Source organism: Pseudorasbora parva, chromosome 21, assembly GCF_024679245.1.
Source record: "Pseudorasbora parva isolate DD20220531a chromosome 21, ASM2467924v1, whole genome shotgun sequence".
NCBI lineage: Eukaryota > Metazoa > Chordata > Actinopteri > Cypriniformes > Gobionidae > Pseudorasbora > Pseudorasbora parva.
In genome coordinates, this window is record NC_090192.1 from 25811616 (window position 1) to 25839118 (window position 27503).

At 37.2% G+C, this 27503-nt stretch overlaps 1 protein-coding gene across 5 annotated transcripts in view; it reads left to right on the forward strand.

The window, feature by feature from the left end:
- The window catches only part of arhgap12b (Rho GTPase activating protein 12b), a 92211-nt gene that overhangs the window by 9367 nt on the left and 55341 nt on the right, over positions 1-27503 (forward strand). For all 5 annotated transcript variants that reach the window (XM_067430640.1, XM_067430639.1, XM_067430641.1 and 2 more), the window contains exon 2: positions 10681-11437. In XM_067430640.1, the coding sequence (XP_067286741.1) occupies positions 10754-11437 (684 nt within the window). In that variant the 5' untranslated portion in view covers positions 10681-10753. The remainder of the gene's footprint in view (positions 1-10680; positions 11438-27503) is intronic.

Sequence of the window (27503 nt, forward strand, 5' to 3'; positions counted from 1 at the left end):
GTCAAGTCCCCAAATGGGAGACACATGGTAGATATGAAATCCTTGTGTGCTACTTTTTCGACTGAATTATTCTGTTTGCTCACTTTAATGAAGATCTGCTGCTTTACTCTTTAAAAAGTGTTGATAACAGTTGCTTCATGCTGTTTTAATGTTGGTGGAAAACTGCCATCAGAGCTTTCACCTGGTTCTCCCATCTGTGGTGCGTGTATAATGTTTCTTTTAAAATGTCACTCTGTCCCTTACTCATCAGAAATCATCGAAGACCTTTATTCCTCATACTTCCTTCATGTAATAACAGTGCAAAATGAGCTTTCAAACATGACTGCCAGTAAATGTGGATGTAATTGGCCGAGGGAGAAGATGAACTATGTTTAGCTCAGGTTATGGTTCATGGTGTCTAGGGAGGATGGAGCATTTTAGCAGGCAGACAGACAGGCTTGTTCTAAACTTTGGCATAAGGGTGGTGGGTTAGTAGAGAAAACAAAATGGTCCGATGGTCACAATAAAGACATTAATAATATTACAAAAGATTTCTAATTTAAAATAAACACTGCTTTTGAAATGATTTTTTTGTGTGTGTGTTGACCAAATAAATGCAATCCTTGGTGAGCATAAGAGACTTATTTTAAAATAATTAAAACAGTGTACCATCCCCATTTTTTTTTTTTAACTGTAGTCTATGTATGCCTCAGTAGAGACTAATTTGTTCAAGAAAGCCAATAGTTGTTTTACAGAACCCATTCCCTCACAGAGTAAGTTCAGGTCAGTAGTTCAGTGCTGGATGTTCTGAGTTCACTTTGGCATGTGTCCCTTATGGTATCAGTTCACACTAAGAGGCCATTTATACAAGAGGTTTTTGTATTAAATACGGGACACAGGGCAGTGGAATGAAACGTAATGTCTAAAGATGCGTTCTTGTAAAAGTTTTTTTTTTAAACTCGAGCACCACGTTTTTAGAATGCTGTGCTGTGTGCAAGGCTCGAATGCAACAGTCTAACATGTATGTCTTGTCGAGTGCATGTTTACATTGAAAAACCATGGAAAAGGGCAGTGGAATGAAAAAAAGCATTCTGTGTGGGACGGAATGCCTGTGTGGGACAGAATGCATTCTGTGTGGGACAGATGCAATCAGCAGTGTTTAGCAGCTCTACTTTACCAGTCATGCTCTTCATTCGTTTTTTGTTCTTTATGTATGTTATTTGGTGTTTTCTTTTAATCAGATTCTTGTCTTGTTGTTTTTGTACCTCAGTATTTGAGTGCCTGCGGTAGGGCTTGATGAAGTATATAGGAAATGAAAGGATGTGAGAGATTGAAGTTGCTGCCAGGGCTGGCACGAGTCTTTAGTGCAGAATGTGAAGACAGAGGGAGAGAGTAGATTGCCTTTAGCTCTACACTGGTTAAATCAATGCTAGGTCAACTGTCTTGTCTAGCGGAGGAGATGTGTAGTTGCTGAGAAGCTCAAAGGAGAGAAACTGTTTTTGTTTCAGCAACAGGCTTCAGTTTTATGTGTCTTTCTCATGAGGTTCAGGTACATCAACTTCTCTTAATGTTTAAGTACATCTGTGTCGAATGGTTTATCTTTATAATGACAAAATCCCCATGGCTGGCTTAGTGTTTATGTTTAAAGGTTTTGTTCACCCAAAAAGGAAAATTCTGGCATTAATTATTCACCCTTAGGTCATTCCAAACCTGCAAGACATTTGTTCATCTTTGGGACACAAATGAAGATCTTTTTAATCTGAGAGCTTTCTGTCCCTCCATTGGCAAGTTTAAGCAACTACCATTTTCACGCCCCAGAAAGTTAATAATGACATTATTAAAGTAGCCTAATCTGTGTGGCTCCTGTGGTTTAACCTCAGTTTTCTGAAGCGCTGTGAGTGTTTTGCTTGTGCAAATGAAAACATTATTTATCTCTTTATTTACAAAATATTAATCTCCAACACATGTTCATTTCACACAACAATGTCTGCTCTCTCATCAACACAACACGCATGCATCACGCTGCTCTCTTGAACGTACATTGGCTTGAAAATGGTAGTTGTGCAGGCTGTTAATGAAGGGTAAGAAAGCTTACAGATTTCATTAACCCTTAGACGCATACCTCGAGTCCTTCCGGGACATCATTAACCACCCTCCTCCTCATTCATTTTTTTGTGTTGGACATCAACTTTCTTATTACTCAATCAATTAATTAAAGGGGGGGTGAAACACTCAGTTTCAGTCAATCTCATGTCAATCTTGAATACCTATAGAGTAGTATTGCATCCTTCAAATCTCCGAAAGTCTTTAGTTTTATTATATTTATAAAAGAAATATAGGCTGTAGCGAGTCTTTCCGGAAAAAAACGAGCGCCTGGAGGCGTATCGTGTGGGCGGAGCTCAAGAATGTCGAGCGTGCAGCTACAAGCACGAGAGCTTCTGAAAGCTGATATCCTCAAGCGTGAAGAAGAAAACGTTACCCTTATAAATGGCTATCAATCAGATTCAACTAATACATAAATGATACAGAATCAGATCCGGAGGCTGAAATAAATTGAAAAGGAGAAGCAACAACAGCAGGATGTCCGTCTCTGTGGTATACTGTATTTAGTGGCCTGTCAACATTTGTGTGTGTTTACTCGCAGTTTATGAGGACATGATTCGGTTTATGGACTATAGTAGTCTAGACTAGACTAGTGTAACGTTATAGAACAACAATGGAGCAACCGTTAGCGCATTTGAATGACGCTTTGTCAGAACGCTAGGTTTATGTTTGGGTGGTTTTACTGACACCTATAGTGGTCAGCTAAACAAATGTATTTAAACACACACCATAGATCGCATGCTCCATTGACAAATTAACTAACGTTATACACGATCGTGTCGTTTACGGATGTTTACTCACACGACGATAGCCAACAACATAGATATTTGAATCAGTTTAACTCACAGCCTGTTTCCAAAGCACGACCGTCGCTTTATCGCTGGGACCGCTCCGTCAAAAACACACTTCTTTGGTATGATTTGGTGAAGTCCTGTGACAGCAGTGACCGTGGAGATCTGCGATGTTGTGAAGCTTCCTGTCATTTCTGCGTTCAAATCGGTTCAAATGCAACACTGCCTTCCCAGAATGCTGTGCTGAAGCATTGAAGTCGCTTGATGTCACCCATAGGAATAAAGTGGAGCGCGACGTGGACTATAACGACTTAAGTGTTCACGGACGAGTGGATCTGCAGCTGAGAGTGTTTATGGGGCGTGCATTTGCTCTCTCGCCTCTAGTCACGCGTGTGCGCGCACCCTAACGGGAGAAGAGCCCGTAAGGCCCATACAAGGACCTTCCGCTCTGTTGACGTCAAGCCGACCCATACTCAAAAAAAACTCTCCGAAACTTGTGAGAAACCGGAAGGAGTACTTTTAACACAGAAATACTCCACCAAACGTCCAACATTAGTTTTTGAAACTTTGTTTATTTTTAGGATGGGAATCCAAGTCTTTAACAGTGTAAAAAGCTCAGTATGCATGAAACAGCATTTTATACCCCCATAGTAAAAAGTGTATAGGGTCACTATCGACCCGAGGTTTGTAGCAGAGTAAGTATATTTTATCTTTGATAATAAGATTTTAATCTTTGATGACTGAATAAGTGCAATTCACCTTTATTTAAGTTAGGGCTGCACGATTAATCATATTTTAATTGTGATAACCATATCTGCTTCTCTCGATTGATTTCAAATAATCGTCACGATATTGGCCCTCTTGTTATTTATCCTTAAAACGTGTTTTTTCTTTAGGGTTTGCATTGGTAACAAGCCTCTACTAGCAGTTAGGGCTGATACGTATCACGATACAGGGGTTACGATATATTGCGATTATTGTAATAATTAAAAAAAATGTTTTTAGAAAGATTACTGTAAAATAATAAAGAGCACAACCATATGCATAAAACACGACAAGTAACTGTTTTATTTAATTAATACAGTATCATTTATATCACTAATCACTATTTTGTGCAATCTAAGTAAAGGGAAATAGTGACTGGAGGATTCTTTATGTGTACATGTTTTAAAGGTTCACAGTATAGCAGTTATATATATATATATATATATATATATATATATATATATATATATATATATATATATATATATATGTATATATATATATATATATATATGTATATATGTATGTATGTATGTTTGAATGTGTTTTAAGTACAATTACAAAGCAATTAATTGATTATGTTTAACTCTAAAACTATTTTTGAGTTGCGTTGTGGTAAAAATAGCTGCGGGGAGTGCCAGCTGATTGCCGAGTGCAACCATTCTACTTCATCACCCTAGAACGCAAACAAAATGGTGCCGCCCATGGCCCAAATATAAAATTGATTTTTTAAATAACGTAGATCTCTCGTGGGTTTTCTACTACATATTTCAGTAAGAGATATAATTTATGTTATATTAAGCTTTACAAGTCTTAACACCAGGGGATCCCTTTAACAAACCACACATAGTGAACACCATACTAATAAAGCATACTATGTACAGAAAAGCAGATGAGCCCTAAATATTAACGATATAATTAAGCATTTTACTCCCATGAAGAAAACACTTTACGTGGCTTATGTACAGTGATATCAAAATATCAAACTTCGTTAACGTTATAATAATAAAGCATACTATACAGAAAAATTGTTTTTTTGCAGAATTTTATCTTTTAATATCACTAAGTAGGCTAGATTAAGTGACGTTAAGCTTTTACTTTAAAACTGATTTCAATGGGAGGAAAACACTGTAAAAAAAACTGTTGTTTTTTTGTTGGTTTAACTTAAAAAAAGTAAGTAACCTAGTTGCCTTAAACTTGTGAGTTTATATTGAAATAAAAAAATTGAATTGATACAATGAAGGAAATTTGTTTAATAAATAGAAACTCAAAATATTATTGTATCTGAACCACACAAAGAATTTGATAAATCATGAAAATAGCACAATTTGGCATGTTTCACTGCGTCATCAGAAATAAAACACACAATTACCCAATATGCTTACAAAATCTTTTAATAAAGGTTGTCGAATCTCAAAAAATGTTCATTAACTCAAAATTTTAATTTCAATGAACTCAACATTTTAAGGCAACCAGGTAACTTTTTTTCTAAATCATTTTTTACAGTGCACTGAACGTGTAATTAAACGTGTTGTGTTCATATTCTGAGCTTAAGTGCTTTGCTGTACAGTATGCTTTATGATGTTCACAGAGTTTGGTCTTTTAATATCACTGTCAGTGCATTAAGCCACGTTTAAGCGTTTTAGAATGTCCCTAGCCAAAGACATTTTTTAATATGTTGAATTTTTTTATAAAGAACGAGCATCGTTCTTTGCTTTAAGAATTTGCAGGGCAATCTGAATCTGCGGTTTGTCTCATTTTCAAATTAATTGTGTTGCTTTAAAAATCTAATGTGAATACAGATTACAAAGTGTTCACCAAAACCATGTGTTTTGTATTGATTTACCATCTAACAAAGTTTAGATTTACCATCTTCAAAGTTTAGAACGGATTTAGAAAGCAGGGCGCAGAATTTTGGAGGCCCCCCAGAACTCGTGGCCCAAACTCACACAGCTTAAAAAATCATTTTTAAGAAACACAGTTTCTAAACAATCATAATTTTATTAGAAACAGTAAAAGGGAGCTGTTGGTTTTTTATTGTAGGCCTATCTGGTCATAAAAATAGATATAAAAACACAGTGTGCCACCTACAAGTGTAGGTTGGTAAAGAACATGCAAAATGACCATAACTATAAGACCCTTTTTGACAGAATAATCATGATTAATAATCGCGATTAAGATTTTGAGCAAAATAACCATTATCATGCAGCCCTAATTTAAGTGGCACTGTCTGATACATAATGATAGAAAGTGACATTTCCCTCATAGAAAACAAAAGAATAGCAAAGCTAAATCAGCAAAACTTGATTTACTGCAGAGCAAGTACTGAATGTAATCAATTATTACTGTCACTGTGATTTGTGATTTGCTGAAGAAGCTCTCAGCGATCAAAATATTGATTTTGAAGATGTTGATTATAGTTTTGAGAATACGTGTGAGATCATGAATATGAGCCAGATTATGAGCCTACTGGCAAATGAGCTCTGACGAGGACAGTTATGATGTTATAAAAAATCAGCTCAAATTGAACCCTTCCAAGCTCCAAAGGGTAATAAAACTAGCTTTATTTTATTCTTCTGTAATTGTTACACTAATATCAAGAGAGTTTTATATTTTCACAACAGGTAGATAAATCTGGGTTGCTAAAGACCACAATAATGATTGGCTAAACATCTATGCATTTAAGGATTAATAAGATCTTCATTTGTGTTCAAAAGATTAAGTAAAGTCTTATGGGTTTGGATCATGAAGGTGAGTAATTCCAACCCTTTAAAAGTTTGTTTAAGTGTAACAGAGTAATGGAAGCTGACCTCTTTGAAGACCCTTTTTCATAAAAGGGGAGGTTTTCATAAAATGTAAAGCTTGGTTTGTAAATCAAAAGGTTTGTGAAGCTGAAGCTTTTTGATGAAAGCCAGCTGTGTCTTTCTGTATTTGATAAGGAAGACGGTAGCTAATACTTTAGAAAAGACAGGCAAAACAATATAATGTAATAAATTAGACTTTCAGGGAAAATACATTGGTTTAATATTATAGCTAAGTTTGATTTTAAAGAGAATTATTTTAGGTCAGTGTAATGGTCAGGTCAATTAATGTAGCCAAAGTTGAGCCTGAGGTAAATGTGTTTGTGATAATTCCAATAGAAACAATTTACATCCAACAAACATGACTAAATGCATCGCATGATTCAATTACATTCAACTGATGAGGTATTTTGGGTGTAGTGAATAGTTTGTATGTGGCTCTGTGCTTGATTTAACAGTTTTCTCAGTGGAGGGATCAGTGTAGTCTGTGTCTGGTTACAGTATTCAGTTTCATTCAGTCTTAGTAACCTCTATCAGTTCCTTTCCTCCATGGCTATTTTGAGAGGTGCCTTATGTCACATCAAATCCACATCTAAAATTTGACTGCCCCGCATGGCTTCACACATTGAGCAGGTTGTATAATATTTGTTGCTATTTTGAAAAGTTTAGTACTAAACCCTTCAGCTTCCATGATTGACTGTTTAAGGACAGACCATGTGGATTAACTAGCTATAAGTAGGGATGGTTTCATGCCTTAGTTAAGAGTGTGTGAGTCAAGCTCATAACTATTTTCATGCTATGGTCTACTCCAGGGCTATTCAAATCTTACCCTGGAGGGCCAATGCAGTGCAGAGTTTAGCTCCAACCTTAATCAAGCACACCTGAACATGCTAATCAATGTCTCCAGGATCATTAGAAAATCACAGGTGGGTGTGTTTGATCAGGGTTGGAGCTAAACTCTGCAGTGCATTGGCCCTCCAGGGTAAGATTTAAATAGACCTGGTCTACTCTATATCAAAATCTGGTTACACTTTATTTTAAGGTGTCATTTATATTTATTTATAGTGTATTTATATTTAAGTACAGAGTAATATTAATTAACTAATATTAATGTACTTACTAAAGTGTTGTGGTAGGATTAGGGTTTGGTTGAGGGTTAAATTATGCATAATTTACTGTTATTACTATGGTACATGTATTTAAAGGGGGGGTGAAACACTCAGTTTCAGTCAGTGTCATGTCAATCTTGAGTACCTATAGAGTAGCATTGCATCCTGCATATCTCCGAAAAGTCTTTATTTTTTTTATAATTATATAAGAAAGATGCGCTGTTCCGAGTCTTTCCGAAAAAAGCCGAGCGGGTGGGGGCGTATCGTGTGAGCGGAGCTAAATAATGACGTGTGCGCGCTGCTGCTATTGTGTTGAGTCGAGTGCGTCGTAAAGCTGTGTCATCCCTAACAGCGGGAAAAAAAACTTTATTCAAAATAAAAATATGGCTTTTAATCAGATACAGCCATACATCTATGATCCGGAATCAGACCCAGAGGCTGAAGTTGAACAGGAGCAGCAGCAAAAACGACTAGAGCAGGACGTCTCTATGTGGTACAAGTTATACACTAACTATATAATGTGCTTAGCGACTTGTGTTATTTACATATTTATACTTGAATTATATCGTCGTATTTTTGTCTTTGAAGGTGTACATGTGGGAAGTGCAGTTGTGCACGTGTGTTTACGCGTGGTTTGTGTAGACAGTAAGCGGACTGGTTTTGCACGGCAGGCTAAGTTAGTGTTTACATAGAAAGACACGTAAGCGGAATGAAGAAGCGTGCTTATTTAGTTCAACATATTTCCCCCCTCTTTGTGTATTGTTGTTTGGAGTGCTTTTACAATACACAAACATAAAGTTACACATATAGTGGCCAGCTAAACAAATGTACACGCACTACACATCGCATGCTCCATTGATCAATTAACTATACGTGATCATGTTTGGGCTACTTGATGAGCATAGGAAAAAACAGACATTTGAAGCAGTCTCACTCACCGCCTGCGGTTCTAACGTTGGGACCTTTATCGTTGGGACTGCTCCATCCTTCAGCATTAGGCGATCGGGAAAATCCGGCGTCAAGCTGGGCCTTGTTTATGAAACAGTCGGCACCGAAATGCAGCGAACAGATATAAACATTCGCGCAACTCAGTTGCTGATCCGGAAAAGCAAATTACATCCACTGTTGCCTTAACGCGGGGTTTTGGGGGAATCTGTGCAGGACTGTCTTGGTCTGGCAACCAAAAACGCACTTTTTTGGTGACATTGTTATGTGCACATCACCTGTCCAGCATCCTACAAGCCAGCGCTTTGATGGGCGTAGCCTGTTACTTTCGCTCTCTCCCTCTCTCTCTCTCACGCGCTTCCGGTAGAATTGTCCGTAAGGCCCATACAAGGAAATTCCGCCCCCATTAACGTCAAGGGGACGCATGATCTCAAAAAACTTGCCGAAACTTATGACTAACCGGAAGTAGTATTTTTGACAAAGAAATACTCCCATCAAACGTCCACCTTAACTTTTGAAACTTTGTCTATGTTTAGGATGGGATTCCAAGTCTTTAACAGTGTAAAAAGATCAGTATGCATGAAACAGCATTTCACCCCCCCCTTTAACATGTAACAAAGACACTGTAAAATAAAGTGTAGCCCAAATTTCTATACTATTTAAAATAAAAAATATAATACACTTTCGTTAAAATAAGTATTACATTTTTCTTATGTTCCCTAAGGCTGCATTTATTTATTAAACACTGTAAGACAGTAACATTGTGGAATATTATAAACATTTAAAATAAGCATGTTCTATTTCAATACACCATAGGGCTAGGCGATAAAATGATAATGCTAATTACCGCAATATAATTTTCCTTGATAAAAGTTCAATAATATTATTTTTATGCCAAATGCATAACAAAATAGTGCTACTCATTTGAACCACACTACATTTGTCAGCTCAGCTCAAAAGGCAAAACTGAATTCACAGAAGTCATTGTTTCAGTCACATGATTCTTTAAAAATCATGCGCTTATTATTAATATTATTATTAATGCTGAACCCCCCCCCCACACACACACACACGCACGATTAGAAAGCAAAAAAATTGAAATCATTTTTCATTTTAAACAATGTAAAATTCTTTCCTTTGATTCCCTTTCCTTTTATTTAACATTAAATTAAATTAATTAATTAATTGTCTTAAAAAAATCCTTCTGACACAACTTTTGAACAGTAGTGTACACTTTAAAAAATGTTGGATTTAAAACAACCCGAGTTGGGCTGGAAATTGACAAACCCAGCGATTGGATTGTTTTAAGCAAACATTTAACCCAACCGCTGGGTTAAAACAACCCAATTGCTGGGTTTGTCCATTTTCAACCCAACTTGTGTTGTTTTTAACCCAGCATATTTTAGAGTGTATTTAGCAGACTAAACTTTCAAACGGTATGTTGTACTGCATCTATCAGAGGCTGCGTAAAAGCCAACCAATTTGATTAGAGCTTTAGAGCTGGCCAGATCATAAAGTGATTGCAGTTTTTGTGCATATAGTATGAATCAGAGTTACACCCTTCTTTCATATACACAAGGGCTAAAAGAACAAAGGAATTGGGGAAATAAAAGGAAGAGTGAATCCAGCCGCTCTTTATATCCGGCCCAAGGCTGTCACAATCCATCATCTTTAAGCACCATATGTGAACATGTCAGTGTATATTTAACCTAAGAATGCTTAAGGGGGATTGTGTACATGCTAGAGTGGGATATGGGGGCAAACAGATGCATGTTGATTGTAGAAAGGGATCTGCAGGCAATACTCTGGAAAACATCACTCGGTTCACTCAAGGATCTGTGTGTTAGTGAGCACGGTTATGTTCTTTGAGACCTGTCGTTGTAATTTGATCATTGGATTACTGATATGTTGGTTGCCATGGCGTCCTCACGCATGATTAGGTTACCATGAGGATGCCCTTGATGCTGGAAAGTACAGTAGCACTTTTTTTAAGTATAGATGTGTGATTTGTTATCATTTCTATCAGATCAAGTCTGTTGCAATTGCTATTGATTAATAGTACCACAGTTATTGAGCTATATACGTGTGTGTGTGTGTGTGTGTGTGTGTGTGTGTGTGTGTGTGTGTGTGTGTGTGTGTGTCATTTAGATTCCTGAGTGCTAACAATATCATTCTCTCTTTTTGCAGCCGTTCGGAGACCGGAAAAGATGTGGATCCATTCACAGTCTGTCTTCTGAATAACGCACGGACAGATTGAGCCATGACGGAACGGGATGGGCGTTGTGATTTGTCCATTGCCCCGGGGCAGGTGTATATCGAGGTGGAGTACGATTATGAGTACAAGGCGAAAGACAGACTCATCTCTATACGACAGGGCGAATGCTATATGTTGGTTTGTAAAACCAACGAGGACTGGTGGCAAGTTCGCCGGGAGGAGGGCACCAAAGCTTTTTATGTCCCCGCTCAGTATGTCCGAGAGGTCCGACGTGCTCTTATGCCGCCGCCCAAACCTCGCTCCAAACCCCCCAACGTCCTTGAAATCAGCCAGTGCCGATCGTCGAACGAAAATCTCAACCAACGCGTTCCTACGGAAAGGTCCAGCTTTAGCAGGCCACCTCCTTCAACGACGCCTTCCCCGTTGCCAGGGCAACAGACCCCACCTTTGTTGTCGCGGGACACCAATCAGAACCCGGGGATGAAGAGCGTTGTTGCCGAGCTGACTCTGCTTAACAACAACCATCATAACTATCACCATGGCAACCCCACACTTCCACGAGGGCGGGCGGAATCCCCTCCACGAGAGCAAGGTTGCCAGGGGAAACTCCCAGGTGTGTTGTCGGTGGACATGGAAGGGAGCGTGTCGTCAGGAGATGGGTTGGAGAAAATGAGAAATGACTCTGAATCTGGAGATGAGCTCAGCAGCAGCTCTACCGAACACATTCAGGTAAGAACGAGTGACGTTCGCCTTTCTCCTTCCTCTCCCACGCATTTGTTCTCTCTCCCTCTCCTTCTCCCTCCCAAACTTACTCATGTTCTGCCTTGTCTCATGTTCAATGTCGTCTTTGGCTTTCATTCCCTGCATTTCCAGCACTTATCTTTGCCAGAAATGCTCTCATCTCCTGTTCATGCTTTGACTGTCATTATCTTTTTATGTAACACACTGTTCCAACAATTACTACGAGACTAATCTGACATTTGCTCCTCACACCTTCCACTTTATCCCTCCTTCAGTTTTACCTCTGACATATACGATTGCACGTATTCTTTTCTGTCAGATTAAATTGGATTCAGCAGCCAGTGTTTTCCTGTCCTCTTCCTGCATTCCTTTCTTTCCGTTGTGTGACACTAGCAGGAGATGCATTCTGTCCTCTGCTATGGTGTTGGAAATTGTGGCCACCTCTCAGGGTTTGATTTAGACAGTTATTGAGATCACAAAATGCAACACTTGTTGGGCTTTTTTACAGAGTCTTTTCTGAATTTAAATAGCTTGCATTAGTCTACAATCTCTGAATGCATTGAGTCAATATACATAAGTACACACATACACACAACATATACATATACATATATATATATATATATATATATATATATATATATATATATATATATATATATATATATATATATATATATATATATATATATATATATATATTTATTATATATATATATATATATATATATATATATATATATATATATTTATTATATATATATATATATATATATATATATTTATATATATATATATATATATATATATATATATATATATATATATATGTATATGTATATGTTGTGTGTATGTGTGTACTTATGTATATTAACGTATGTGTATATCTGATGTATATTAAAATATGAAATTAGTTTAAGAATTAATCATTTTAATAATATTTTATTTAAATGTAATTGTAATAATGATAATATTAAATATATGTATATTGTGTTTTAGTATTTAAATTGCATATATTAATTATGTCTGTAAATATAATTCCAAGCACAGATAAAAATTCAATACAACAAAGTTACAAATAAAAGTAAGGTCTAACTGTAGTATGCAGGCACATGCATATAATAATTAGGCCTAAATGACACTATTAAAAAACTCTATAGTGTTTACTGTATAAATAAAATATAAATTAAATATAGTTTAGATCTTTGTTGAAGCTGTTTTGTTGTTTGGTTAACATGAATGACACAGACAGCATCAGGTAATTTACCTGCTATAAATATAAGACCTGATACACAGATCCAATATAATGATACGCAGTTGATTTCTTTCTCAGCTCTTTAGTTACTTAAAGGGGTCCTATTATGCTTTTTAACTTTTTTCAACTTTAGTTAGTGTGTAAAAAATCTGAAGGTTACAGATCTCAAAGTCTACTCCAAAAGGAAATATTTTATTTAATAGAATCCATTTTCCAAGAACTACAATGAATGTTTTGTTTGGACTACACTTTTTTTTCCGGATCTTGTGAAGTCACAGTGTTAATTTAAGAAACCTCTGACCCTTGGAATACGCAAGAAAGTTGCAAGGCCTGGTTGAGCTGCATTAGAGAAGACAGTGTTGTCGCTATGTCAAAAATATTCTGTTTTTCAACCCTGTTTATCTGTGTGCTGCACATTTTACGGAGGACAGCTTCCAGAAACTAAGAGTACAATGCAGGCTATGCACAAACGCTTCCCCTGAAAGACTGAGCAGTTCTCATTTTATCAGGACAATCTGTTGTTTGTGGATCACAAACTGTAAGGATGTCTTATTTGTAGTTGCGTTATACTTAAAAAACAGTTCCAATTATAAGTTTGATGTTGTTGCTACGATGTAAATAAAAGGGGAAAGATTTGCCTCCGCTCAACTGCTAGCCAACATTAGTGTTGATATAGTCAGTGTTTACTAGCATTTGGAAGCGCTCGCTTTTGTGAGGCTCTTCACTGCGCCTTAGGAAAATTAACCATAAATTTGTGATTGAATACTGTTTGGAATTTGTAACATAGTTATCTGGCAAGTATCATCATTAAATGGTGTATAACATTGTATCTAAACAGTATAAGAACATTTAAAAAAAAAACTAGCACTCTGAAAAGTCCTGTTAAAATCCGTGCTTGAAAAGTCTGTGCATGAAATCCGTTCTGCGTGATCTTGTTTGTTAACATTCTTAAGTCTGAATCAGGCTTGAATTGGTTTGAAACTAATGCAATTGTAAAGTAGAGCTCACTGCTATGTAGGGGTGTGACATTTCCCGAACACGTGCTAAGTGGTGCCAATCACAACACACTGGGCCAGCTAACCAATCACAGCACATTTCGTATTTTATTTTTGAGATAAAAAAAAAAGACTTCGTAAAAGGACATAATAGGACATGACAGACTGTTTACGAGAATACTTCCAGAGACAGTTTTGACAAAACAAATGTTGTCCGTTCAGGAGGTGCAGGGAGAAGCAAAAGAGGAATGAATTAGGTCTTCGCACACTATCTGAAATGTCTATGTCACACACAAAATCTGAAATGTCACACGCACTAGCTGTGTGTGTGTGTGTGGGTGTGTGTGTGTGTGTGTGTGTGTGTGTGTGTGTGTGTGTGTGTGTGTGTGTGTGTATCTGTCCCCGCTTTCACTCTATGATGGTTATGCACTATATTGTCAAAAGTTTTGGGACGTCTGCCCTTTACATGCACATTAATTGCATCCCATTCTTAATCCATAGTGTTTCATTTGGAGTTGGCCCACTCTTTGCAGCTATTATAGCTTCAACTCTTCTGGGAAGGCTTTCCACAAGGTTTAGGAGTGTATTTATGGAAATTTTTGACCATTCTTCTAGAAGCACATTAGTGAGGTCAGGCACTCAGGATTTTGGATGAGAAGGCCTGTCTCACAGTCTTCGCTCTAATTAATTCCAAGGTGTTTTATAAGTCAGGACTCAACTTCCTCCACACCTCACTCATCCATGTCTTTATGAACCTTGCTTTGTGCACTAGTGTCATGGTGGAACAGGAAGGGGCCATCCCAAAACTGTTCCCACAAAGTTGAGAGCATGCAATTGTCCAAAATGTCTTGGTGTGCTGAAGCATTTTAAGAGTTCTTTTCACTGGAACTAAGGGGCCAAGCCCAACCCCTGAAAAACAATCCCACACCATAATCCCCCTCCACCAAACTTTACAATTGGCACAATGCAGTCAGACAAGTGCCATTCTCCTGGTAACCGCAAAACCGAGACTCGTCCATCAGATTGCCAGACTGAGAAGCGTGATCCGTCACTCCAGAGGGCACGTCTCCACTGCTCTAGAGTCCAGTGTCGGTGTGCTTTACATCACTGCATCCGACGCTTTGCATTGCACTTGCTGATGCAGCTGCTCGGCCATGGCATCCCATTCCATGAAGATCTCTACACACTGCTCTTGAGCTAATCTGAAGGCCACATGAAGTTTGGAGTTCTATATATATATAATTTTTGCTGGTAATAAATAAATAAATAGAAGATTTGTAATAATTATTTTGAGCAAATTGAAACATGAAATACATGCATGGTGTTTAATCTACTAATTATTAGTTATCATTATTATTTTGGGGGGAGTCCACAGTAATATGTATAAAGTAGTTTCTGAATGATTGAGCTTGCTTTTTGAGTGTCCCTGTGTGCATCGTGTGGAGTTGGGTGTTTAGTCTTTGTTACTATCCTCCTCCCCCATTTCTCTCACTCTCTGAAAGAGGGTGCTGCTGGGGGAACAAAAGGGATTGTGGGAGAATAGAAAGTAGGTCATATCTGACTAGATCATGCTGTTGCCCCCGGTTTGTGTGTATATGTTTAAATGAGAGGGAAAGATGCACATTGAGAATTTTGGTATCTATCAGATCATCATTGTGAACAATAAGGACAATAAGCATGTTTGTCTGTATTAGTCTGTAAACCTGTAGCTTTTCATGTTTATTGAGCTGATTTTCTGGGATGGCTCATTGAGTGGATCTATAATTACTGATCTTGGTCAACAGCATCAAGATTTCTAGCCACATCGTCTTGCTTTCAAATAATGAAAATGATCATGATGTTTCTCAAAGTCAGGTTTTAGACAGTGGCTTAACATTGCACTCACATATATGGGCTTAAAAGGACATACAGTACTCTGGGCTTTTGAGGGATTTGTCCATGTCAGGCTTTGTCCATTAGGGTCAGCTGCTAATACTAAACCATGCGATTACTTAATCAGCCCTTTAACAACTATCCCTTATAGACAAAGAATATTTGCCCTCCAAATTTCATTCATGACATCTCCTATGTATGATGTTTGGGTTTAAAGTTGGAGTTCACCAAAAATTGTTGAGCCTCTTGGTTCCAAACCATAAAAGCACTCTTAAAATATAAATCTTGTGGAGCCATAAAATAGCATTGTATTTTACTGTTTTACTGGGGTTTTTCCAATTAATAATCAAGTAAATAATGATTTTATGTTTCTAACACAAATAGCCTTTAAGACTAAACCTATTCAATTTTTAAATGGATTTTATAGACTTAACAATCAGCGGTACTATATGACAACAGAATGTGGACATGTCTTCTGAACTTCTTTGGTGTTTGTGGGAGTAACATTTACAAATAAAACTTTGAATTAGCATTTTAATTTTATATTTTTAGTTTTCATTTTAATTAGTTTGTTTTATTAATTTAGTATTTTTATATTTCTAGTTTGCTTTAATGCATTTTTATTTCAGTTTTAGTCCTTTTATTTCTACTTTTAGTATACCTTGCATTTAATTTCAGCTTTATTTCAATATTCTATTCTATTTTATTCTATTGCATTCTATTCTGCTCTACTCTACTTTATTTGTAATGGGTTTAGTAATCAATAACAACGCTGGAATCAAGAATGATGTGTATACGTGCTTGGAAGATTGAGTAGATGATGAATTTTCAATACGGAGGAACTATTTATATAATTACTTTTAGCCCAAAGTCACATTCTCTGCCTGCCTCCCTCCTGACGTTGATCCCTCCTCTCCACTTATGAACGGGAAGCTTCTGCGCTCTTAAATGATTGAGGTCCAAATCTGTTTCCCTTAACACTCCACCAGAGTGGTCCATAGAGGACGGATTTAGAACCCCAATTTCTCGCCTTTTTTCTATGCCTCGACTTTATCTTTCTTCACCCCCTGAAGCAGATTTGTACACACGCGCACACACACACACACACACACACACACACACACACACACACACACACACACACACACACTTGCCAGCTCGCTCTCTGCACCTACCCCTATTTTACTTTTATTGACATGCTCAAAAAACTTAAAATTATAATAAGCCATCAAAAGACACACAAACGCTTGACCAGGGGATTAGTAGCATGTCACCCCTCTAATAAAAGATTATGAATAGCTTTCAAAAGAGCAGGGTCTTTTGTAATGGGCAGCTGCACAAAATTAAATTCAGCCCCCTCAGCTGGGTGATTTCCTTTGTGTGAACAGTTATTGTCCGCTGCTATACTTCAGCTTATTTAATGTGTACTGGTCTGTTCCTACGTGTTTCACCTTTGATTTGGTGTGTGTGTGTGTGTGTGTGTGTGTGTGTGTGTACATTCACTATTATGTTCACCAGCATATCGTATTGAATCATTGGCAGTGGCACTTTTGTTAAGCCCTTATGTTACAAGCCCAAAAGAGTCTTAGAAGTGTGTGTGTGTGTGTGTGTGTGTGTGTGTGTGTATATGTTCGGCTTTGGTCCGAATCCTGTTGCTCCTTCCCTGCACTAAAGGACAGTAAAGGAGGCCCAAACATTCCTGTCATTCCTGTCCCAGCACACACACACACACCGGCTTCAGTGGGATAACCCAATAAAGGCCCGCCGATCCTGATGGGCGGAAAACAGCACAGCTCACCCTAATCTAATATTTACTCACGTATCAAAGATCTCTCGCTCGCTCTCCTGTCGCTTGTTGTTCTTGTCTGTCTGTTTCTATTCTTGCCCAAATATAGACTTTAGGCTGAAAGATGGCAGTGCACATCATATCGTGTGTGTTTGGGGTGGTTTGGTACCCTCAGAGCATCTCTCTTTCTCTCACTCATTCTGTCTCTCTGCTGTCGATGAGCACAGCTGACATGTTGAATTTGTCCAGAGGGTGAGGTAAGTTTTGCTTTACACACATTTAGTTAATTTAAATAGAGACAAACTATAGACTTCTGTTGTTTTTTTTAATATAAAGATAATTAGGTTTGGCTCTAATTGCCACTATTGTGGACAATTTTGTACCCACACTATAGTATGTACGGACATGCTCATAGAGGATATACACTACTGTTCAAAAGTTTGGGGTTAGTCATTTTTTAGTTTTTGAAACATAGTTTTTGAAAGTAGTCTCTTTTGCTCACCAAGACTTCATTAGATTTTTTTCTTTAATGAATAGAATATTCAAAAGAACAGCATTTACTTATGAACGAAATCTTTTATAATGTGATAAATATTCTTACCGTCACTTTTGATTAATTGAATGTATCTTTGCTGAATTAAAGTATTCCTTAATACAATGATATATACCTACCCTAAACTTTTGAACAGTAGTCTATGTTCTCTGAAATAAAAATGCATTATTTAGCATTTTCTTATTTTTTTGGAATCGCAATTAGAGTTAAGTAAAAAAACAGACATTGTGGCAACAAACATTGTGATTGACCTCGTCTGTCTAATCATCTATTTGATATTTCAAAAGATGGGATTGGAAAGTTAGGTAGAGCGCATCCAGCTACCAATAAAAGTGTAGTACTCTATTACTTAAATATCTAAAAAGTATTGAAATGGATGTCTGTCTAGACTGCAGATCTTTCCATTTACAGTCATGGCCAAAAGTATTGGCAGTGACATAAATTTTGTGTTTCGCAAAGTTTGCTACTTCCGTTGTTGTGGTGTTTATTCACATTGTTTCTAGATTATTGTGCAGAGGGATTAGATGCATTTTAAATAATAACTAAAAGCTTCATTGGCCAAATTAGCCTTTTCACAAAACCACAAATTTCACTTTTTTTTGGCCCTGGCACAAAATGACCAGCTATCATTTCACAAATCACATCATCAGCACAACACAAAAGTGTGAACAAGTACTAGTCGGGAGTAATCACTCTATCATTCTGATTGGATTAAGAGCGGACTGACGGCTATAAAAGGAGGGAAGAATTGTTTCAAATCATTGTATTCTTTACCAATGGTTACCTCCAAAGAATATTTCCGGTTCATCAAGAACCTCAAGAAGCGAGATTCAACTGCAGTGAAGAAGGCTTCAGGACGTCCCTGAGTTGGACAACCACCTGGTTTCAAGAAGGGCATCAAAACATCAATGACAGATGGAAATTCTAAAGGAAGTATGAGGCATGGACAGCAGAAAACTGATGCAAAGTTATTTTCTCAGATGAAGCCCTCTTCCGACTGTTTGGGACATCTGGAAAATCGATTGACTGGAGAAGAAAAGTGAGTCCAGTGTCATGCCAACAGTGAAGCATCCTGAGACCATTCATGTGTAGGGTTGCTTTTCATCCAAGGCAGTGGGCTCTTTCCAGAAACACTGCCAGGAATAAAGAATCATATTGAAAACGTCCTGCAAGTGCAACTTCTCCCAACGACCCAGGAGCAGTTTGGGGGTGATCTGTGAATTTTCCTGTAAGATGGAGCACCATGTGACAAGTAAAAGGGATAATGAAGTGGCTTGGAAATCATTACATCAAAATTTTGGATACGTGGTCAGGTAACTCCCTGGCTCTTAATCCCATAAAGAACCTGTGGTCAATCCTCAAAAGGCGAGTGGACAATCAGAAGCCATCAAATTGTGATCAGCTCTGCTCACTATAAGGCAAGAATTGCTCTCCATTAGTCAGGATTTGGGCCAGAAGTTGATATCCAGCATGCCAGAGAAAATTGTTGAGGTTATGAAGAAGGGTCAACATTATGACTTTTTCCTTATTGAATGTTCAGTAAAAGCCTTTAAAACGTATGAAATGCTTATCATTGTTTTCCAGTATACCATAGAAATGGTATACTGGAAAAAATGGTATACTGTGAAAAAATGGTATACTGGAAAAAATGGTATACTGTGAAAAAATAATCTACAAATACAAACGCAGCAAACTTTGCTAAACAAAATTTGTGGCCACAGCTGAATACCTCCTTATTTTCTTCTCTCTTATTCTCCATTCTGGTGTTTAAACCAATTTACACAAGCCACAATATATCCAGGGACATTTATCTGTGGGAAAGGCTAAAGTTAAACAGATGAGAGACAAAGTGAAAACAACAATGTGCCACTGACTGAACTAAGGTAACCCGTCCCTCACAGAGGTTTATGACCTTTTGATGATGTTGGACATTATCACAGCAGTGCATGAGTGCTTTTGTTAAAGGGAACGTTCTACACCTCAGTTTGCTGAGCTGAGGTGCATCTGTGACAATAGTGAACCAGTAGTGTAGAGTGATCTGGAGATCTGCCCACTCACAAAGATTCAACCCACCCACATATTAGAGTTTTTTTAATGCAAACACACTGTGCAGTCAGCAAACTCACTCATGGATTTTTATGTCCTATGGAAATTCCCTGCTATGAAAATGACTTGTGCTTAAACTAGTCTAAACATATCAGTTGTCAACATCTCTGTGTGGAGGATAGGAAGTACAAGGCCACAAGATCCTGCTGTCCTCGCCTGCGATTGGCTGATGACCTTCCTCCTCTGTGTTTCTCCTCATGAGTTCATTAATGAAATGGATATCACTGTGGAGATGGATGTCTCAGTGCTGTGTGTGTCGTGCTGTGTCTGAAAGGCCATAATATGTTTGATGTCTCTCTCCTGGATGGATGATTGGCACCTGGTTAATGCCTTCAAAGACAAAAGTTACTGTTTGTAACAAATCATTGCAAAGGAAAAGTCAGTTGAAGAACATGCCCAGAACAGATTGATCCAAAATCAAAAGAAGGATGTAAGAAATCATGTTTTACTTCTAGAAAATGCCCCCTGTTTTTGAACTATATTTAATTCACTTTAATGTTTACATCAATTAAGGACATTTTCCTCAAGTTTTTATTTCTGCAGTGCAAAAATTGTTCTTTCATTGCTGTAAGGCAAAACGAAACATGCAACTTTATTATACTACTACTCAAAAGTTTGGGCTTAGTACGTTTTTTTTCTTTTAGGAAATTAATACGGATGCATTAATTTGATCAAAAGTCACGGTAAAGACTTACAAACAATTACAAATGACAGTACCCTTAAAAGGATTTGTACCTTCTTTTTTTTTTACTCCTAATAGGTGCATATTAGCACCTTAGAGTACAAATATGTAGCTTAAGGTACTACTATGAACCTTTTTGTAGTAAAAATAAAAAGTAAAAAGATGTCCTTTTAAGAGTATTGCTCCAGCGACAAACTGTTGTACCACTAAAGGGAAAAATAGACACCCTTTTTCTCTGTGTGTAGGAGACTTTATTTGAAATGTGACCCAAACATGTTTTTGTTTGCTTACTAGTCACTTTGAGATGTGTGCATGTGTGTTAGTGTTTGCAAAGTTTTAGCAAGCATGCTAAAAAAAATAGAAAAGATCCTCAAGGCGAAGAATTTCACTGCTTTCAGGACTTCACATTTGTGTGTGTACATTGTTAAGTTGTCTGTACAGTACACACTCACTTTTTACCAGCTTTAGTTACTATGACTCAAATGAGGCTGAAGGACGCAGGAAGTCACTAGTAGAGAAGCTTCCTCTCTCCACTCTCTGTTTACACTTTCAGTATTAATACAACTCTGGAAAAAAATAAGAGACCACTTAACATTGAGAAATCAATTGTTGTTGTTTTTTTGTTTAAAGCAGAGGCCCTGTTCTTGATATATTACAGATGTTCATACAACAAAATATTCAAAATTAGTGCTGGGTAAAAATATTGATTCATCAATGCATTGCGATTATTTTTTTTCTTAATTCAATATCGGTTAATCAAATCCTATGAATCGATTCAGCGCACTGGCCAGTGGCGGCGCTGTGGGCAATACTCTAATGACAGCGCTCAGCGTTGTACAAGACGCGCTTTACCAAAACAGCAAGATGGTAGACAGTAGCTGCACTCCGTTCAAGCCTGTACCACTAACGTTAAAAGCCGACGTCAGCTGTTCAGTGTTATTTATTGCAGTATTTCCCACACATCAACATCACAAAAAACAACACCGGCCGCCACATATAATTTTTCGTCATTATTTTTTACACGCTATTTAAAACTTATTTGTCAGCTGCATTTCCTTTCCCTGCTCTCTCTCTCTCTCTCTCTCTCTCTCTCTCTCTCTCTCTCTCTCTCTCTCTCTCTCTCTCTCTCTCTCTCTCTCTCTCTGCGTTCATCTCGAGGCAGTTTGCGCGGTCACATAGATCATGTCGCTCTCAATAGTTGTAAACAAACCAGCGGTCTCAATATATTTGAATGGTTTAAGCGGACAGGCATACCGTATATACTTTCTACTACCTACAGTTATATGCATTTTAGAGGTGTTAATAAAGCGCCTGTTTGTTACAGTTGTGGTTTGTATTCCACACATGTACAATATTGTACAGTTTGTTCTGCTAAATAAGCCATGATAGGAAACATGCTGGGGTCAATTTGTTCTTAAACATTGGTAATACTGCACACCATTATTTAAAAATATACTTAGGTACTTAATTACTTGTGTATTTACTATTAATGAATCGATATCGAAGCTAATAAATCAATCTCGAGTCAAAATGAAGCCTCAAGAATCTAATCGAATTGTGAAATTCCTAACAATACCCAGCACTATTCAAAATATATCTGAACAGTCAGGGGTCAGTGTCATTACTTAAAGCTGCACTATGGAATTTTTCCGTCCGCTAGAGGGCGCCTATTCAAAACAAAGGCCTAGTTTGATGATGCCAAGTCAGAGCTCAGAATCTTGGGATGTGGTCTTCACCTCACAGCTGGTGGAAAAGATAGGAAGAAAGATTGGGATAGGACTCGGGCAGAAATCATGTGCATGGATGCGATTATTAATGTTACTGTCGTATGAAGCAGAGCAGGACTGAGTGTTGAGGAAGCTGAGCAAGGCCGTTGGAGCGATTGTTACGCACCCTCGCGTTGTACACGGTTCGCGAGAAGCGGGACTTTTATTATGACGGGACACGGTCGCTGGTGGTATTTCCGCTTTTCCGGTCATGAGTATGAGATAGCGCAGCTCTGTTTCATATTAGATACATTGAAGTGTGTTTAAAATGATGTTATGTTGTTATTCTGTGCGTTTGCTCAGCCGCTGCTGTGACGCTTGTTCACACTGCTAAGAGTTAAGTGTTTCTGCCAAATAAAACTGGAAACCAAGGGTCATGCATATATGACGTAATTGACAGGCGACTCCCTCAGACAATGGTAATTGTAACCATTAGACTCCTTGGTCAAAATAGCAATTTTTTCACAATTTGCAGATAGTAGACATTTGGGATATTGTAAGAACTCAACTGAACAAAATAATATATAACACTGGCCTAGTGGTTTTTGGATATTTTACTGCAAAAATCCTACATAGTGCACCTTTAATTGAATGGACAAAAGGCACCAAAAGAATTGGTTTCACTGAAGGCTTGTTAATTTCTGGTACATAGGGAGAAGCTTGTCAATGACAGTGACAGTGTGTGATATCTTCCAACAGGACCCCCCCAGTAATCCTCCTAAAATCAGCTTGGCTGATCCTTCGTTTTAACACGCTGTCTAGTCAGATGGTTTGAAGACCCCAGTCAAAGACCACTCTCGCTGTCCTTTCGGTCACCCTCTGGCTTGCTGGGCACTGAGTGCTTCCAGCTTTTAGCTCTCTCTCTAACTTCTCTCTCAGTGGTGATGGGGAAATCACAGGTCTTATTATCAGTTCAGAGTTAGAAACATCTCTCAACGTGCCAGCTTCTGAGTCAACCAACCTGGAATGACCTAGAGTGTGTTTGAGTTAGTATAGAAGTATGTTCTTCTTGTTTTCTTGCAGAACCCACCCCCATATAAAAGCCTCTTATGGGGGTTGGGGGCAGATGGGAAAGAGCTGGATTAAGGGGAATGTGACACAAACTCTTAGTGTTTTATGGTTGAATGTGCATACATTTGGTGAGGACTTTAAAAGAGCATAATCCAATCTACATTTACAATGGTGTTTTTTGAGGTTCAGCCAATAATGTTAATTGTCTCTTAAAAGGGCAGGTTTACTATATCCCTCCTTTTTCTTCACATCTTTATACTCATCTTATATTCTATGTCCTTTTTGGAGAGGTTAATAACATCTCTTTCTCTCTCTGTGCAGTGTGTGATGGATTGCTGTCTGCTTGTGCAATTGAGAAGAAAGACTTGGGTGGATGTTTGTGCCAGTAAGCACTGGGTGCCCCAAAATGCCCCTTTATACTGGCACAAAGAGAGCCTAAAGAACCAAAGCAAACACTCAAAGAGCCGCTTGTGTTATGGTGTGTCCCTCTTACAAGATTCAAATACATTTAGTCCTATCAGATTTTTTTCTCTCTTTGCGTCAATGTACCACTATTAAAATCTAGCCAATAGTTATTTTCATGTCGTGGTCAGTAACAGATGTCGATATTTAAAATCTGCTACTGTTTTGTCTAAATAGCCTACATTTATGTAAACACTAAAAACTCAAATGAATAATTTTAAATGATACAAGTGAATTTAGGAATCACAGCATTCACTGTAAAAAGTAATAAGTTGACTTTACTTGGAAAAGCTGTGGAAACTGATTGCCTCAAAATTTTCAAGCAAATTAGGTCATCATTTTTGACTTGAAAATACTTACTACTACTTTGTAGAGTTATCTTGTGTATTTGTAGAGGTTACCATAAAACCTGAGTACAAGTAACTCAAATTCAAAAGTTCAGCCAACTTACATATATAAGTTGGGGTTTGTAAGCAGAACTCAAACAAAATAGTTCTTTTAACTAGTTCTTTTAATGTCTGCTTGTTCATTTTACTAGAAGGATGTGTGGAAACTGATTGCCTTAAAATTCTCAAGTAAGCTGAACTTAACACTCAGTTAAGTTAGCTTAATTGCATCAAGTTGATCTTACTTAAACCCTTCAAGTCGACATAATTCTATCTGTGAGCTGAGGAAGTGTACTCCCAGAATGCATTGCAGCATGAATAAATTAATCACAGGGCAATCGTAACTCCGTTTTATTATTTTTGGCTTTATTTTACCATTTTATTTGCTGTCTTTTGTCAGTATAACCCCAATAATGACAGCAAATGAACTTGTAATGGTCTTATTAAGTGTAAAAAAAAAATGTTACCATTGTTGTGTTTTGCACGCTGAATAATGAAGTCTGTGTGTGACTCAAGCATGGTAAATTGTTGGATAATGTCACAAATATAGAGTCATTATATCAACACAATTAAAATTGTCAGAAGTGTTAGCAATAAAATGTTAAAATATCATTAATTGGTATAACATTTATATATATATATATATATATATATATGTGTATATATATATATATATATATATATATATATATATGTGTATATATATATATATATATATATATATATATATATATATATATATATATATATATATATATATATATATACTTATTACTTCCCTTCCTTTGAAATCTGTGATTTCGTGTTGCATTGCTGCATCAATAGGAAGAGATTTATAGTAATATAAATTAAGTTCCAAGTGCCCAACCAAAGGGAACACTGATCACCGTAATGGTGAGAAATTTTAGGAAATCAACATAAATTTATGAAGTCAGCTTATGTGATGCTTTCCCAAAGTATTTAGTTGTATTTTCAATAACATTCAAGATGACTGGAAAATGAGTGAATGCAACTAAGAAGAACGATGACTGCAGAAGTGGAGGAAATGAGTGAAAAGTCTATTAAGAATTGCCCCGCCTCAATCTTTTGCCCGCCCACCTGTTTTTTGAGTGTGTTTTTTTCCTTTGGCAAAATGGTACTCAAACCAGTCAAGTAATGTTTACTTGGGTTTTCTAAGTAACAAAGGCATAGCATGCAAACAATTCAGATTGCTAAATAGTTTTAAGTAAATTCTAATTATTGTACATTAAGTTAAGTTTACTAAAAAGTCTTAGTAAGAACAGCTGTTGGATTTAACTGTGTGAACATGCATGTAGTACAACACACTCAACATTCTTAAGTACAATGTACTAAACTTGCATAGTTTAGCTATCGCATCCACCTAAAAGTTCACAATACTCAGTATATTCAAGTTAAATCAACAAATTTTCCAAAATCAGTTAATTTTACAAGTTTTTCTTTAGTAGATTCAACAATTACTTTTTACAGTGTTGTAGTGTACAGGTTGTAAAAATGGATATTCATTTTTGAAATTTTCTCCAGTGTTATTAAATTAAATTAGTGTTTTTAAAGATCATTTACCTTTGCCGCCATCACTTAATCTAAATGTAAAAATCTGATAAATGAGCACAAACAATTAAAGGAACTGTATATAAGAAATGTATTTCAATTAATCATAAAATGGCCTTGATATGTCACTAGACATTAAGAAATCATGTTAATTTCAAATACTAATGTCACTGAAAACAGTAGTCCAGCCAGGATATGATGAGCTCTTTTCCAAAATGCTGTAAATCCATTTTAATAGTTTTCATGAAAATTTCTTTATTTTACCTACACCCAAACATTTTGTTAATATTCTATTTATCCTGTGAAAATGGTCAATTGGCAAAGTCTGAACATGTTAAACAATGATTGTTAAATAAAACAACAATACTGTTGATTATAAATTCAAAGTTTATTTTTATTTTTTTCAAAACGCTTCAAATCCATCCTTTTTATATGTAGTTGGTTTATGTATTTAAACCAATAAAAAACGGGGGGTCGTACATTGCCGGTAAGACTCGCGTTCTGGACGGTATTATGTTTTGGCTGGGATAGCGTTCGCGGGGGCACCGCAGCGCAAACGAAAAGGGCCCTTTCACAGTCAAAGGGGCAGGGGCTCAAGACGAGATGAGAGGATATATTGCATTTAGGCTAAAAACAGGCTCGGCGCTTACAGCTTTTGGAAAAAAAACGGCATCTTGCGGTACCTTTTAAACAAGGAAATATAGCAATTTGGCGTTATATTGCGATATGGCGTCAGACAATGGGTTCAGTACACAGCAAAATGCCATGACAAACTCATTTTTTTAAATTTGGCGTTTATCGCGTTCTGGAAAAGAGCTCTTGATATTGTCATTTAAAAGTTGTTGTTGCAGCCCTCAACTGATGTTGATGTTGACATGTTGTGTTGTGGCCTGATGCTCCACCTTCCACCGATCTACCAATCACGAAGTCAATAGTGTTTCGGCATCCGGGTTGCCAGCTCAGCTCTAGTTATCATAGCTGCACCTATGAACGTTCCTGCAGGATCCAGCAGCTTATCTGGCAACCTCGAGTCAGGGGGAGGGGAGAGGGGATACACCTCTACAGTAATTTAAAAGTGATTGCAGTACCAGTTTTGGCCACAATCTTACATACACTTCCTTTAAATATCCAGTATCGACCAATTGCAAATCACAAAGATTTGCCAATATCAATATGTTTCTGATACATTGTGCACCCCTTTTTTTGAGTGAGCAATAGTGAAGTTTATCTAAACATAAACTTTAACATTTGAATATTCAAAGAATCTGGAAGTCATATGTCAGCCAGAACATACTTTTTTTTTTTTTTTTTTCAAGCAATAACTCATAGCAGAACTGCCAGGTGTTAAGATTCAGGTTTCTTAATTATGTCTGTGTGTGTGTGCTCTGAATTTCATGCTGTGTCATTGTAAGTATCAAGCTCTGGAGTATTAAAATTGAATCTCATAAACACATGCACGGAGAGGCCGAAAGCCCAGTTATTGGCTTTGAAACCACTGGAGTCTAAGTTACTTGCTGAATCTTAGGCAACTGCAGGGGAAGTTCTGTCATCACTGGACTAGACAGGGAATGAGACTCTAGTGGCCTCCAAAGGGCTGAATGACTGACAAAA